Source organism: Crinia signifera, chromosome 1 (assembly GCF_055691185.1).
Source record: "Crinia signifera chromosome 1, ASM5569118v1, whole genome shotgun sequence".
NCBI classification, from domain to species: Eukaryota; Metazoa; Chordata; class Amphibia; order Anura; family Myobatrachidae; genus Crinia; species Crinia signifera.
The window spans coordinates 208,412,258-208,428,406 of NC_139217.1; the positions used below are offsets into that span (position 1 = coordinate 208,412,258).

General features: G+C 40.0%; 1 protein-coding gene across 1 annotated transcript in view; it reads left to right on the forward strand.

Annotated features, from left to right (window-relative positions):
* Window positions 1-16,149, forward strand: part of MAST3 (microtubule associated serine/threonine kinase 3) — a 213,563-nt gene that overhangs the window by 162,523 nt on the left and 34,891 nt on the right. Inside the window, 10 exon segments of the mRNA XM_083179223.1 lie at window positions 221-241; window positions 323-401; window positions 1,517-1,674; window positions 4,070-4,145; window positions 7,978-8,187; window positions 8,584-8,685; window positions 9,352-9,484; window positions 13,583-13,650; window positions 13,763-13,848; window positions 15,899-16,107. Coding sequence (XP_083035349.1) covers window positions 221-241; window positions 323-401; window positions 1,517-1,674; window positions 4,070-4,145; window positions 7,978-8,187; window positions 8,584-8,685; window positions 9,352-9,484; window positions 13,583-13,650; window positions 13,763-13,848; window positions 15,899-16,107 — 1,142 coding nt within the window.

Here is a 16,149-nt window from a genome sequence, read left to right on the forward strand (position 1 = left end):
CCTCCAGCAGACAGAGACTAGGGAATGGCCTAGAAATGGCCTGTACCCACCAATAACCACTAACTGAATTATGATTTATTTATGGCCACATATTACGTTTGTATTTCTGTTTACTTGCTAATTAGTTTTTCTGCAGTTTACTGCTGGTCTTTATAGACTATATTGATGTCTTGCTTTTCTTTTTTCTTTTCTTGCACTTTAAACCCTTTGATGCTCGCAGTCATGGACCACGCACTGACAGGTAATATTCATTAATAATTAATTTGATTTGTTGGAATTCCAATCATCCAGATTTGTAAGTAGTTGTCTACGTTATTTTCAGGGCTGATGGGCGTAGATGGTCCCTGGCGTCTCTCCCCTCATCCGGATATGGAACCAACACTCCAAGCTCAACTCTATCGGTAGCACGCTTATGTATTTTATTATTAGACCAATAGTTCCAAAACTCTGTTGTTAAGGCACCAAGTTTATGGAGATCCGTGCTTGAACACAAATAATAAAACCTGACTGTTATGGTGCCTTGAGAATGGTTTTACAACTACTGTATCAGACTGATAACTATAACTCTGGCTGTATTTTGCTATATATATATGTATGTATGTATATATATGTATGTGTGTGTGTATATGTATATATATATATATATATATATATATATATAAACTGTAAAGTATAACATTGTTCAAAATTGGATAATTGATGGAGAATGGGTTTTTAGTTATTCTAGTACAACCACGATGTCCTAATATCCAAATTACTTTCTGACTTTGTTATTAAAAACAAAGTTTTTGAATTTTTGCCCAAGATGTAGGTATTGTGTAACTGACATTACAAAAATGTACGTCTCTATGTATACAGTATATGGGAGGAAATGCAGCCTTATGACACAGTTTTGGGTCTACAAACAAAGGCTGATACTTGGGGATATCGGTTCTGCATGTTCAATGAAAATTACAGTAATGTGTCAAATGCCTCTTCCCTGCTAGTGGCATTCATATAATCTGCAAATGCCAAGCCATAACTATGAAAAATGTGTGTGTTATAATTTGTCTCCCCCTGATATGACCATAGCATAAATAAAGCATCACAGCAACATTTATATTGTGTACACACGGTACAATCCAGCATGAGATTTTGCCTATATAGTAAAAATCGCATCGGGATCGCATACAGATCGCACAGGTTTTTTACCTTACAATCCCAATGTGCGCTCCTGGGACAGCACAAATCGAAACCCAGATTGACAGGGCAGCAATGACGATATAGTGCAAATCTAATGTAGATAGCATGAATTGTATGTAAATAGCACATGAGTTAGCAAAGATTACATAGCAAGTCGAATAGCAAAGGAATCTTACTGTGTGTACACACCATTAGACAACTTTTCTGTTTTATTTGTGTATGGAGATAAATTAATAACTTTTGTATCTCATGGGCTTGCAGAATAGTTCATAATACTCTTTTGTTTGTAGTATTCATCAGGCTCTTGTTAATGTGTGTGTATATGTCTCTGCAGTCTTCCTCCTCCTCCCAAGAGAGACTGCACCAGCTGCCCTTCCAACCCACTGCAGATGAGCTACACTTCCTCTCCAAACACTTCCGCAGCACGGAGAGCATCACCGATGAAGAGGGCAGGCGTTCACCATGCATGCGCCCTCGTTCCCAAAGCCTCAGGTCAGGAACTGGCATTTACAAAAAGTAACTTAAACAAAATAAGTGCATAAAAATGGCCTTACTATAATATAATATATGATCCAGTTGCTGGTTAAAGCCATTAACCTTGCTGGTAATGGCTGTTAGAGGTTTGGACTTTTCTCTGAGAAAAAAAATGCTATTCCATACATTTATAGTGATGATTAAGAACTTGTCCTGTCCCCCCCTTTTTTAAAATAACTATTTATAAGCCTACTGTACAAGAAACTGTAGCTCAGAACATTGTAGGAGCAATTTAAACCCAGAATGAAAGAGTTGTGTTGCGAGGTCATTTGGCAATGGCTAGAACACCATTTACATAGATTTTCTGACCAGATAAATAAATTGTATATGGTCTAGTAGTAATATAGAGGTTGATTATTCCTTATCTGAAATGCTCGGGACCACAAGCATTTTGGATAAGGGATTTTTTTCGTTTTTGGATTATTGTTTTTTTTCATACTTACTAGGTCCCCCAATGTCCATGGCATCCTTCAGAATCCTCTTCGGCGGCATCTCGGGTCCAAGGCGTGCATTGTGCCAGTGCCATCACCAGCACAATGCATCGTGTGGACCGGGGATGTCGCTGAAGAGGATTCCGATGGACACCGGGTTGGACGAGGTAAGTATGAAAGAAAGAGGTGGGGAAAGGGGAACAAAAAAAAAAAAAACTAAATACAGATGGAGCCGGCCTCATTCTTGCAGGGGCTGGCCATAGTATCGCCAGCTCCCGCCAGGGGCGCATGTGCACGAGATGCTCACGCACCCAGTTGCTATGGAGCTGTCTACGGGTCTCCGCTGCATCCCCCGGTGCCCCTCACCGCCCCGCTGCCCCCCCTATCCCTGCCCGTCTCCCTGAAGTGGAGACGGGCAGGGACCCGCAGCGGTGCCGTCCTGAAACTGGGACGTGCGTGCCTGTGAGACGCACGTGCGTCCCAGTCAGATGGAGCGCCTGCGAGGACATTCTGGCATCCCAGCCAAGGAAGAGAGGCGCTCCATCTGTATTCTGAAATATTTAGGTTTTTGGAATACACGGGTAAGGGAGACTCAACCTGTATCTATATTTATATTAAATAAATTAAACAAATGAAAGTATAAAGAGAAGTTCTATATTCATCACCGTTGGCCTGGCATTGCATGTGCCTCAATTGGTTCGATGTTGAAGAGAAGTTATATGGTAGACTTCTTTTCTGTTAGCTATCACCATACAGATGGGGCCGGGCTCATCTTTGCAGGGGATGGCGATGGCATCGCCATTCCCTGCTCCCGCGCCATCTGTGTGTCGGAAGGGGACGCGCGCGCACGAGGTGCGCGCGCGTCCCCTTCCGACGGTGCTGCCCTCGGTCGCCCGGTGCCCACACCGGGCGCCCGCACCCCCCCACAGCCTCCTCGGGTCCCCCCAGCCCCCCTCGAGCGGGAGGCGGACAGTATTGCGTCCGCCTCGCCGGCCGGCCGCCCGGATACTGAGACGCGCGTGCGTGGGGGACGCACGCGCGTCTCAGTCAGATGGCGCGCCGTGTTGCTGGCGGATCGCCAGCAGCATGCTGCTGGCGATTCGCCAGCAAGCATAAGGCCTGCGCTATCTGTAGCTAGGATGGTTTTGGAGCAATGTCTGCCAGATCTTTCCTTTCATTTAGTCAAAGGTGGTCTATGTTCAGTCTTAACCATGACACTGGGTATTCTCTCTCTCTTTCTGGTGTTTCTTTGTGCTGCCTCAGTCTAATGTTTCTTTTACTCTTATCCTCCCTTAGGGGGTTATTCTAGTTCATTCTTTCTGACAAAATCCTTCTTAGATGGACAAAACCATGTGCACTGCGGGTGGGGCAGATGTAACTTGTGCAGAGAGAATTAGATTTGGGTGGGGTTTTTCTTCAAAGTGAGATCTATATTGCAGTGTAAAATAAAGCAGTCAGTATTTTCCCTGCACAGAAACAAAATAACTCACCCAAATCTAATTCTATCTGCACATGTTACATCTGCCCCACCTGCAGTGCACATGGTTTTGTCCATCTAAGAAGGATTTTGTCAGAAAGAATGAACTAGAATAAACCCCTAAGATTGTTGGTATAACAAGAGAATGTTTTTTTTCTCAACATTCTCATTCTGTACTCCTGAAATACCTTTTCTGGCTGTGACAGACCAGTATTAAGGGGCCACAATAGCCAGTGAGGAATCGAGTATAAGTTTGAGCTTTTTTCGGTTAATGTATAGTACCCAAGCTCCTGTCATTGCAATTTATGCCCCCATTACCCAAGGTCAATGGAATGATGCACAAATATAAATATCTGTTCACTATAAGGTGAGCGGTAAAGGAAGCACAAAAGCTGCTATTTAAAACTGCTTCATGTATATAAAGTATGTTGGTTTTATCTTTCAGCCCTGGTCGTTCATCTATGAACTTTGATAACGAGATCATTATGATGAATCATGTTTACAAGGAAAGATTCCCTAAGGTGAGTAAGTTAGTAAATGTTGTATACTGTATATATCTATTTCCAAAGAAAATGTAAATAAACCAAGAAAAGATTATTTTTTTCTCTCACGTAAGATATTCCTTTATGTTGAATCAAAACATGAAGCAGATTTATTTTTGCCATTACATACAGTAGTCTTTACCTAGTACAGTTTTTGTCTTTTGACTGTGAAACAATATATTTCTACTGTGAAGACTGAAACGAATTGTATTGGGGGAAGAGGTGGGGGTCTTTCTATAAAAAAAAACTATACCTGTTTTTTTCACTTCCCACTTTTTTGGGGAGAAATATTTAGAATGAGCAGTTTTCTGGTTTTCCTCAACGGAAGTTAGATATTAATCTGTACCATAAAAAAGGGCAGCAGCTAGATACAGTGATAAAAATGTGTACTATTAGATTTGTTGAATGTAAAATTGGCAAGTATAGCCAGAAGGCAGAGTACCGAAATATCACACCAGATTCATTAAAATAGCCTTATAATAGTTTTATAATTGTGTAGCCTTGTACAAATATATCTTATAACAGCCATGTCCAAACTATGGCCCTCCAGCTGTTACTGAAACTACGCATGCCTTGCCATAGTTTAAGCATTCACTAATAACAAAACTGTGGCAAGGCATGATGGGACTTGTAGTTTCACAACAGCAGGATGGCCAGAGTTTGGACATCCCTGCCTTATAAGATCTTTAAAATAAACAATGCTTACTCAACCCAACATAGCTGTTCCAGCAATTCCTGTTTCCCATCAAATGGTTACAATCTCCTAGCTCATGTGCAAATGTGTCCTGCACACAGCTTCCTCTTCTGTGCAATTGGAACACTGCCTGCAAAGACCACAGTTGTGTAAGCTCATGCTTGAAAGTAGCTTAGCCAAAAGGAGAATCATTCATTTGACTAGTTTTTGTTTTGATTAGAGCAAGAGAAAATCATCTCATTGGTGATAATATACACACAAGGCTATATATTACTGAGCTGAATTTAATACTTTGAATAATTGAATAGTGTATACTAAACTAGCAATTTTCATTAGGCTGTTCCGTACCTTTTCTCTACCATACCAATTGTAATGTATGGTTTAATATGCATCTTAGATTAAAATACTTCATTTATTCCAATCTGCATTACCAAGCAGTGTAAAAAGATAAAGGGCCAAGTTCATGATTGTGATACCATTTTTCCACTCCCACAATAACAAGGTTTATTGCTGGGTAAAAGTCATGGCTCAGTATAAAAGGGTCCCTATAGTTGAGTGACCTTGGGTCTGACCTGGGTTTTAACCATGTGCTGAACTCTAGTCAGACATGGATATTTGTTGGAAAGGTGGTATAAATAAAGCAAAAAAGCAAGCAACTGCAAAATCATGTTGCACTGCAGGTGGGGTAGATGTAAAATTGTACAGAGATTTAGATTGGGGGGGGGGGGGGGTGGAGTGTGTTCAAGCTAAAATCTAAATTGCACTGTAAAATTAAAACTGTCCAGTAATTATGAGCTACATGCAAAAGTAGCAGGTATTTACCCTTCACAGAAAAAAATATACCCCCCCCCCCCCCCCCCCCCAAAATCGATAACTCACTGTGCATATTACATTTGACCCACCTACTTGGTTTTGACAAATTTTTATTTCATTTAACAGATTATATCCAGATGTTTTCCTGGAAAATTGTGTACTCTAGCCTTTGTATGCAGATAGTAACACACTGAATATAGGCATGCTCCATATCAGTTTAATCAGCAGAAGCTGGTTGCATGCCCTATTCGCTTAATTTTTATTTATTTTTTAAGTTGCGAGAAAGACATCTGGCTCTAACAGAGTCGCACTATGGTATGACAAACTTATTGACTTTTTTGACTGGGTGACTAAAAGTAAAAGATCAAGGTGGGGCTGTAGATTTAATTTATCTAAACTTTAGTAAGGCTTTTGACACTGTCACACATTGCAGACTGTTAAATAAACTTGACAGCTTGGGATTGGATTCTAAGATGCATAGATAAGATCTTGGTTGCAGGACAGAAAACAGAGAGTTGTACTAAAGGGAGTACAGTTAAAGGAGGGAAAGGTTACAGGTGGAGTACCCCAGGGATCTGTACTTGGACCAGTGCTTTTTAATATCTTTATTGGTGATAGTGCAAATGGAATTGAGGGTAAAATGTGCCTTTTTGCAGATGACACAAAGGTATGCAACAGGGTAGACACACCAGGAGGGGTAAGACAAATGATTGATGATCTAGGTCAGGCCTGGCCAACCTGTGGCTCTCCAGATGTTGTCAAACTACAAATCCCATCATGCCATGCCACAGTTTTGCTATAAGGGAGTGTTAAAACTGGCAAGGCATGCTGGGATTTGTAGTTTCACAACATCTGGAGAGCCACAGGTTAGCCTGTCCTGATCTAGGTAGAGTAGAGGAATGGTCAAGAGCATGGCAACTACAGTTCAATGCAAAATCATGCACTTGGGTCTCAAAAATCCAAAGACTAAATATAGTATAAATGGCACTGTAATGGAAACTACTGAGGAAGAGAGGGATCTAGGTGTCACTATTTCAGGGGACTTAAAGGCAGAGAGGCAATGTAACAAAGCAATGAAGAAGGCAAGTCAGATGCTTGGTTGCATAGGGAGAGGTATCAGCAGTGGAAAGAAATAAGTAATAATGCCACTGTATAGGTTATTAGTACGACCTCATCTAGAGTATTGTGTTCAGTTCTGGAGGCTATATCTCCAGAAGGATATAAATACATTAGAGACTGTACAAAGAAGGGCAACTAAAATGGTGCATGGCCTACATCACAAAACGTACCAGGAAAGACTAAAAGATCTTAATATGTATAGTTCAAAGCATTGAAGGGAAGGGAAAGGGGGGACATGATAGAAACATTCAAATATATCAAGGGTTTTAACAAGTACAGGAGGGAGACATTCTTCACAGGAAGAAGAGCAACAGAACACAAGGGCATGCAGGGAGCAAGCTCTACAGCCGTGCCCCTGTCCCATTCTCGCTTTGCTCGAATTGAGCCTGTCGGTCGGGATTCAATGTCCCGAGCGGCGAGAAAAGGGCGTGGCCACGAGTTGAGGGTGGAAATAGACGAGCTCCGTCCGTGAGCTCGCCTATATCCGGCTTTTCTTGGGCAGAACGAGCCCGACAGCTGTTCAATGCTGTCGGGGAAGACCGAATTGAATAGGGCCCCGCAGCCACCCCCCCATCGGGAGATGGCTTCGGGAGCATGCCAAACATTGAATACCCCCCCTTAGTGTAATAACAATGGAGAGGCTAATTTGAAATTGCTGCTAAAGTTTTAAGTTCAAACCGCACCTAACTTTTTAGCAGAGCTAGGCTGAAATCCATTTAGCACACACAGGGCTGTGCCATTAGCCCTAAAGTTTGCGCTTATTAGTAATTTGGTTTTGCCTGACAAAACCATGTTCCCAACAAATTTGATATTCTTGGTGGTCTTTACATTGACATTCCACTATAGCCCCTCTCACCCCTGTAGTTGAATGTCAAAACCACCATCCAAGTCCCATTCCTCAACCTGACTGGAACTGCTGATCCTCCGATCCTCGGCCATCAATGATCTGTGATTTTTTTGGGTGAAATTCTTCTTTTCAGGAATTTAGATTTTTAAACTTGTTTAATTTTCCTAATTCCTTGACCTTGCCATTGGGGGAATTGGGAAATTGCTGCAATATTTTGCTAATATATATGCGCCATAAGATCACGCTGAATGCTATTTATGAAAAGTTGAATGTTCGTATAAAATTGCCCTTATTTTATTTTGGTGGCTTATGCTTAACCTGGACCTGTTTCTATTTAGGCTACAGCACAAATGGAAGAGAGACTTGAAGACATCATCACAAACCTTTGTACAAATCGGACTTTACCGCTTGCCGATGGCGTACTGGGCTTTATTCACCATCAGATCATTGAACTGGCCCGAGATTGTCTTGACAAATCGAAAGGGGCTCTTGTTACTTCTAGATATTTTGTGGAGTTACAGGAAAAGCTGGAAAAGATGCTGCAAGATGTGAGTTTAATTGTGTTCTTCTAATGTCAGAAAGGCAAACTAATGGAATTGGCAAATGTTGCAAAAACTCTATTGTAGATCTTATTGATACATGAGCATCTTCTTGCAATGCGACAGCTTGAGATCTGACCTCAACATTAATAGTTTGTATTGAAAGTTTTTTTTGTTGTTTACATTTTTGGGTGGGGGAGGGTACAGAACAAAACATAGGGCTTGACTATATTATATTATAGACAAGTGGGTGTAGTATTTGCTTGTAGCACTAGCTCAGAGCTTCTGATGTTGCACCTAATTTTTATAGTAGTAATTGCACATGGTTGCGTCTGTGTAAAAAACAATACAAAACAGTCTTACAGTATTCCAAAATGTCTCAATGATTTCTTTCTTTTTATCCAGGCCTACAATCGCTCAGAGAGTGAGGAAGTTGCATTCATTGTCCAACTAGCAAGAAAGTTGCTGATGATTATCGCACGCCCTGCAAGATTGCTTGAGTGTCTGGTAAATGCAGTCATTACCTCTACCTCTCTTCCTAACCATATATGTAAAACAAAGAAACATTGTTTCCGGTTAAACATTAAAAGTATGTCCTTCCAAACTCCAGGAAGCGTTTTTATCTTTCTTGTCCAATTTGTTGTGCACATATGGTTACATAACCTCATAAATATGTTTGGTTTGTACTTTCTCTCTCCAAGACTTTATACATCCCCCTCCACCCTAGAAAAAATATCCACCTCTTAAGTGAACTTTATTACCTGAAAAATAATTACTTTTGTTCACTCATTTTTGTTATTTTGTCTTTTCTTTAGTTTCATTACAGTTTTAACAAAATACTGTTTTTGCACAATAGAATGTACAAAAAAAAATCTTTACTCATAACTGGTTAAAATAAGCTCTGGGAATATATTGTGAATGTTATTTGTTTTTGTAAAACTTTCAATTACTCTACAATAAGTTATTTTTGTCTTGTACTTTACATAAATTTGCCTCCTTTTAAAAAATATTTCATTTGCCTCCTTTTAAAAAATATTTCTGAAGCTGACTAGGTTTTTCCAGTGTTGGAATAATGTGTTCTCTTAAATCGATTTGTTGGCTACAATAAATTTATTCTCAGTATGTGTAAATGATAAGTGTAATTTTAATGGTGTACTTTATCTGTGTTTTTAGGAATTTGACCCAGAGCAGTTTTACCATCTATTAGAAGCTGCCGAAGGTCATGCTAAGGAGGGCCAGGGAATAAAGACCGACATTCCACGTTACATTATCAGCCAGTTGGGGCTCACAAAAGATCCATTGGAAGGTGAGGGTGCTTGCAGAGAATATAGCGTTTCCTTTAGTGGTGGATCTAGCTGTGTGAGCACCAGTCCCTCTATACCCTGTGTCCACAGGGAACATCAGTTTAGTTAGTTAATGTGAGAAGGGGCTTTCTTTTAAATATGCCATCATTAACAAGATCTTAGGGTTCATTGGGTATACAAAACACCATGATGTTAGGTTGTGGTTGAGGCCTACGCTAGAGAGTTTGAGTCCCACCAGAGACCTCTATGGTAGATGGAGCCATTCTTGAGGAACATGGCCATGTTTGCCACATCTGAGGTGACCAAACAAGCTTGGTCAAGATCCATTTCTAATCCATCTGATGTCTAGAAAACCAGAGTTATGTGGTGGTCCCTTTTTGATTGATGCCTTCTTGCATAAGTCTTTGAATTTCCTGCATTGTCAAATTTTGTCTGGCAACCGGTCCATAATTCTTTGCAGAGCCCAAGGCTACTCTGCTACTTTCCAGGAAAGTGGCCATCATTTCCTACTTGGTTAATCTTCTGATCAAATCCAGTTCCCCACCAATGATTCAGATCCCATGTACTTGAAACAGTGCAGACCACAGAATCACATGGATAAATTGTCAGTTAAAAGTAATCCAAATGTATACCCACATGCTGCATACCTGCTTCTCTTTCTACAGGGAAAATGCATTGTGTAGACAACACTCTGGCTGTATATATGTGGCAGTTACTTTCCAGGCTTGGGTTACAAGGGGATATTTAAATTCTAAAATGATCTTACATTAAGGTTCTACCTCACGGCTTTTTAACAAAGGTTTCTTTTCCTTAACTTTTTCATTCTCTAATGGGAACGGCATGAGTGCCGTTTTTCCACCATAATATTTGCATTGGCAATTAAGCCTTAGGGGGGTATTCAATCTGCTGCCGCTATTTCCTGAATGGGAAATAGCGGCAGCTCCCTATTCAATGCTGTCATTAACGACAGCATTGATGAGGGATCACAGCAGAACGGGCCTGACTTCAGAAGCTGTCGGGCTCGTTCTGCCGATACCTGCCGTGGATTGTCATTATCTGGGCCGCAGATCGACAATCCACGGCCATTTTCGCGGCCATGCCCCCTTTTGCGCCGAGTGGCAGGCGGGACATTGAATCCCACCTGTCGTTCTGCGGTCGATCTGACCGCAAATGGGTCTTGATCACGGCTGTCGGCGGGGTTCGACAGCCGTGATCACACATTGAATACCCCCTTAAGTTTGAATGTTCTGCTGGTCACATTACTTCCCAGGGCTTTCTATGTTTCAGCATTATAGATCATTGTATGATACAAAAATCTCATAATAACAATCGGGTCTTTTATTAATTGTTTTATGTATAATTTTCAGCTTTTCTTTTACACCTGTTCCCTAAGGCATCCCAAATTGAAACTTATACTAAAGAAAGAATTTATTAAAACATACTCGATGTACAAAAAAAGTAAAGTAGACACATTTTTTAAGATACTTAAGGTCAAAGGTTACATCATGTGATCATGAAATGTAGAAGTCAATATTTAAATATAATAATTTTTATGAAAACTATGGTTCCTTAGCTTCCAATTGTGGTAGAACTAGTGTTCATTCTAGCACCCTCAATCTTTGAAAACCCCTGCAGTTCATCTTCCCTGCCTGGGGTGTCGCTGTCTTCTGTAGCGCTTCTAGCACAGTTTGGTCTGTATATCAGCACTAATATGCAATCCAGACCTGTGCTAGAAACACCACAGCAGACAGTGACTCCCCAGGCAGGGAACAGGAACTGCAAGGGTTTTCAAAGATAGCAGAATGATCACTATAGAACTTTATGATTAAAAAAAATATATATATATTTGACATTGCATGCAAAGAATGTTAACATTTTTTTCATCATGTTTGCAATCCTGTTGCTTGAACAATGTGTATCGGTGAGGGCTAACGTTTTTCATATGCAAGTAACTCTGTTTATCCTACCAAATTTCACAAACAAATGAGACTATCAGGTTAAAAAGTTAGATATGGCATGGAATGACCCTAGAGCAGTGGTTCTCAACCTCAGTTCTCAAGGACCCCCAACAGTGCATGTTTTCCATTTCTCCACACACAATCAAAGGTGAAATACTCTCTGCTCTACATATGCCTGCCATCCTTTGCCTCCTTTTTTTTGTATGTCCCCTCCACCCCCCCTCCGCACACACAATCAGTCACATTCACGCACAGACACCCCATACCCCCAACTATACTCTTGTACCACCAACACCCTGTTTCTACATTCTGTACCCCAATGTTCATGTATAAAATTAATGTATAAAATGTTTTACTACAAATTTACTCCTCCCTAGAAGATGGTCAGTCTGGGGCTTCTTTTCTATTGTTAGTGTTGTTTTTGTCACAGATAGCAATCTACCCATTACACCGTTGAATCCCTGTTGGCTAGCAAACATGTCATCATGCCAGTATTGTCAGTGTTTAGTCAAATTGGTGGCAGAATTTCCCAACTACAATAAATGGATTTTCCGCCCGCAAGCAGCAAAAGTGCTGTGCCAAGATAAGAGATCCAAGTTGCTTCTGGTAAATTATACAAAAAGTTCTAGGGTGCATGTTGGCACCCTAGAACTTTTTGTATAATTTTCCCTTTATCCTTGGGAACAAGATTACGTTTCATCTCCTTTACCTTCTGATGGCAATTCTCTCAAGGCTACTAAAGTAAGTAAAAACAAAAGGCATTCCAGTGATCCTGGTAGCTGTAGTCTAATTATGGATGGCATAATACATAAACATTCTGGAAATGATGATGGGCCTGCTTTTGGCACCATCACTGAGGCCTGACTGTTTAAGCGAAGGTGCTTTTTTCACCTGCGTTACTCGGATATGGCTTTAATGACTTCACTGCGGACATACCAATTGTTTGAACAACGTGCTTTTCTGAAAACCTCCAGGATCGTCCCTTTAAGCCATATAGTTCATTCAGAGTTTATTTTGCTCACCTGCCAGTTTTAGCCATGTCCATTGCTCAGTATGTTTGTTTCATACTGTAGCTCCATCTATTCTGTAAATTACCTTTTCCATAAGGTTCAGTCTGTCCTTATTTCCAGGACTACTTTTCATGCTAAAGGGTTTTTCCATTTTCACATCAATCAGGATGTTGTGTTTCTGGCCTTAGACCACTGTAGGTCTCCAGGACTAGTTCATTTGATGTGACCAGGACTTAGAGGATTTACGTAATGTCCGCAAGACAGATGATCCCTTGATCCTCTGTAATTCTAAGAAAAAGAGTTATGAGACTTCTTAGCAGCCCTTCCTGGTGGGTTATTTTTACAGTTACAGGTTTGCAGTGGGGATGGACATTCTGTTCTTGAGACTCCCAAGGCTTGTTTTACCAGATCGACGAGTGCGTGGAGGCACAGGGATTCGGCTCAGTATTTGTCTAGGGCCCTGGTTAGGGGGAATCTTGTGGATAAAAAGTTTCTTAGATTTTAGTGCCGCTTTGCTAAGCTTGTCAATTTAAAGCCAGACCATGCTTGTTTTGCATCCCATTGTAATAAAAAAAAAAGTGTGTAAGGCAAAATAACAAATTTTATGTTTAAATTCTAATACAGGTTGAGTATCCATTATACAAATTATTACATATTATTACATATTGCATTGTAGAAATTGAAAAAAAAAAAAATATTGCTTAAAGCATACTGGGGACATCTGTAACAGCACTACTGGGGACATGATATGTAACTGCCACTAAATATGTGCAAGAAAGTCATTGCTTGTCATTCAAATTCAGTGCCTGAGATAGTACACAAAATTTGTTTCATGTTTTGAAACCTTACTTTATGCACAAATATATTTGTGTGTATTTCATGTGTTTGATGTATTTGTACAACATAAATGTAAGATACCTAATTAACATCATTAAAATATAAAAATATTCCGAAATACAGAATAATCCGTTATCCAAAATTCTTTTGGTCCCGAGCATTTTGGATAAGGGATAATCAACCTGTATCAGCTATTGCACTTAAATCAGAAACAAGTTGTAAGGGATCATAACCAACCTAGTTTTCAGGCCATGTTTAATATACTAAAAAACATTTTGCTCTCTTGTGTCTGCAGAAATTGTTGAGCTTGATCATTATGATGCAGAGTCAACCCTACAACTGGATCATGAAGACTATCAAGATGTAAGATCTGTAAGATTCTTAAAGAAATCCGTATCTCTATTCCTTTATTTAGTGAATGTCCATTGTATACAGTTCTGATGTCTTATTCTTGTATAAACTTCCTGTATTTCAGACGTATGTTTCAAGCACTCCAACTAAAAAGAATCCAGGAGAGAGTGATTTTGAAACACTCAAACTTATCAGCAATGGAGCCTACGGGTAAATGATGCCAATATTCTTTCTTGTGTCCATACTTAAGTTGAAAAAAGAGTCCTCCATCTTATAAAGTTAAAAGCACTTATAAATGATGGCTTAGTCCCTATTTGCTCCAACCTCCAATCCCTGTCTCCATAGCTCCCTGACTCCATATCCAGCAAATTAGTTTGTGTGTGTGAATGTGTGCGTGTGTAAAGATTTTCTTTTAGATTAGATAACTATAAAGTAGCAGAAGAGGAAAAAAAGTCATGATAAAGAGCAACTTGAAACTTTGGGACCTTATTCTATAATTTTGGCCTATGTACGAAGTAGACTAATGGTCCTTGATTTAGCTTTGTAGGTACTGGATTGTGGGTGGATGTGCGGATGCCATCCGCAGTGTTAGGACTGAGATAATCCCCTTTCCTGCTGCTTCACCTCCTCTCTCCTCACAGGCCTTCTCCACCTGCCTCCAGGGTTCTACTCTACCGTGCACCCAGCTACTACAGTGTGGATAGTAACTAGCCGAGTCATCCTCTGGGACTAGCATTTCCCACTCCATATGTTCCCCACTCCCCTCCCATCTTTTGTCCAATCCCTTTTTCAGCTCCCCTGAAAATGTACCCTGTGAAGTCTGCATCATGATTTATAGGATTGCACGTTGGGTGTGCTCCTGGGAATGAGTTGCAAGTGGGTGCAACCAGTCGCAACTGCGATGTGGCCACACGTACAACCCATTTCTGGGTAAGCTGATGGCAGCTGTATCTATATATAGATTGATATCTCTTTGGATTAGGTAGGTGGTGTGGTAAATCCAGGTGTGTCTGAGGGGTTAACATTCAGCAATTTTGGGATGCCAAAATTAAATGATATTCCCCCCCCCCCCCCCCAAACAAAAATATTGTGGCACCCCACACACATCATTCGAGCAATCCTATAGTGGGAAAAAAAGGCAAGTTAACGATTGAGGATGACCTTTTTAGATACATTATTCTATTATATTTCATATTTTTCCAAATCTTGACTTAGGATAATATTAAAAAATAAGGTTACGAGCTCCTACCTATCCACCATTATTTTATTGCGCTACTAACTATACTCCACTATTTTATAAAAAAAGATAAGTAATTTCAAATGGTTTCCTTCACTGTCACTCTGGGCTGATACAAATGAGATTCAGAATGAGGCTCAACCATGGAGTAAGCTTAGCATCTTTTTATCATGTGACTGGGTTTATCCCTTCATGTTTCATTCGTTCCTTTATCCCTTTTCAGTAGCCACTTTTGCTTCCCAGTTATATACACCCACGACTGTTGTATCTTCACATTTCTTTATAATATCTCTCCGCTTACGTTATATTATTAATGGAAATCAGATGCCTGTAATTGGAATATGCATGAAGGGCTCTCTAAATGTGTTTTAAACTTGTTAGGGGGTAAATGGATAAAAAATATTCAATATTGTACATCACAATTATTGTTTGTGATATAGATGCTGTATGAAGGGAGTTTGTTGAAAAGAAATGTTGAAATTAAATAAGTATTACCTACTGCTACTAGGTTATTGAAATATTTTCAATTTAATTAAATCATTTTTAAATTAGATACACCCTGTCGCCATAGCTACTTCTTTCTGTAATAGATCTCTTAATGCAGAAGAGTGAATAGCCCAGCTATTTGTTGTACAACAATTTATGGATGAGAACACTGGTAAATAACAAAAAAAAACACATGTTCACATGCAAAATCACATTAAAAAGAAACGAATAGTTAACATTCTTACATTGGTTACTAGGAACCGTAGTAAGAAAATGTGGATGACAAAACCAAATCAAAGTGTCTCCTGGGCTACCAAAATGGACAATCCTGCTGTGTCCCTACCATTTATTCTCCCAGTGTGCAAACTATTTCTTTTAAATTAAATAAAATAATTATAATCTATCTATGTTTCAATAATAAAATTGAAGGCAGCATTTCCACTTGAAAGGGTTTTTTTTTACAGTCTTACTGATCGCTTGTCTTTGACATTAGGAAAATAGATATTAATACCTTGACCTTAAATCCTGTTCTGATAGCGCCGTGTACCTGGTCAGGCACAAGGAGACTCGACAGCGCTTTGCAATGAAGAAGATCAACAAACAGAACCTGATATTGCGAAACCAGATCCAGCAAGTGTTTGTTGAGCGAGACATCCTAACCTTTGCAGAAAACCCATTTGTAGTCAGCATGTTCTGCTCATTTGAAACCCGCCGACATCTCTGCATGGTCATGGAGTACGTGGAGGGTACGTATGCACATTTATGGAAAAGCATTTATCTGTTACATG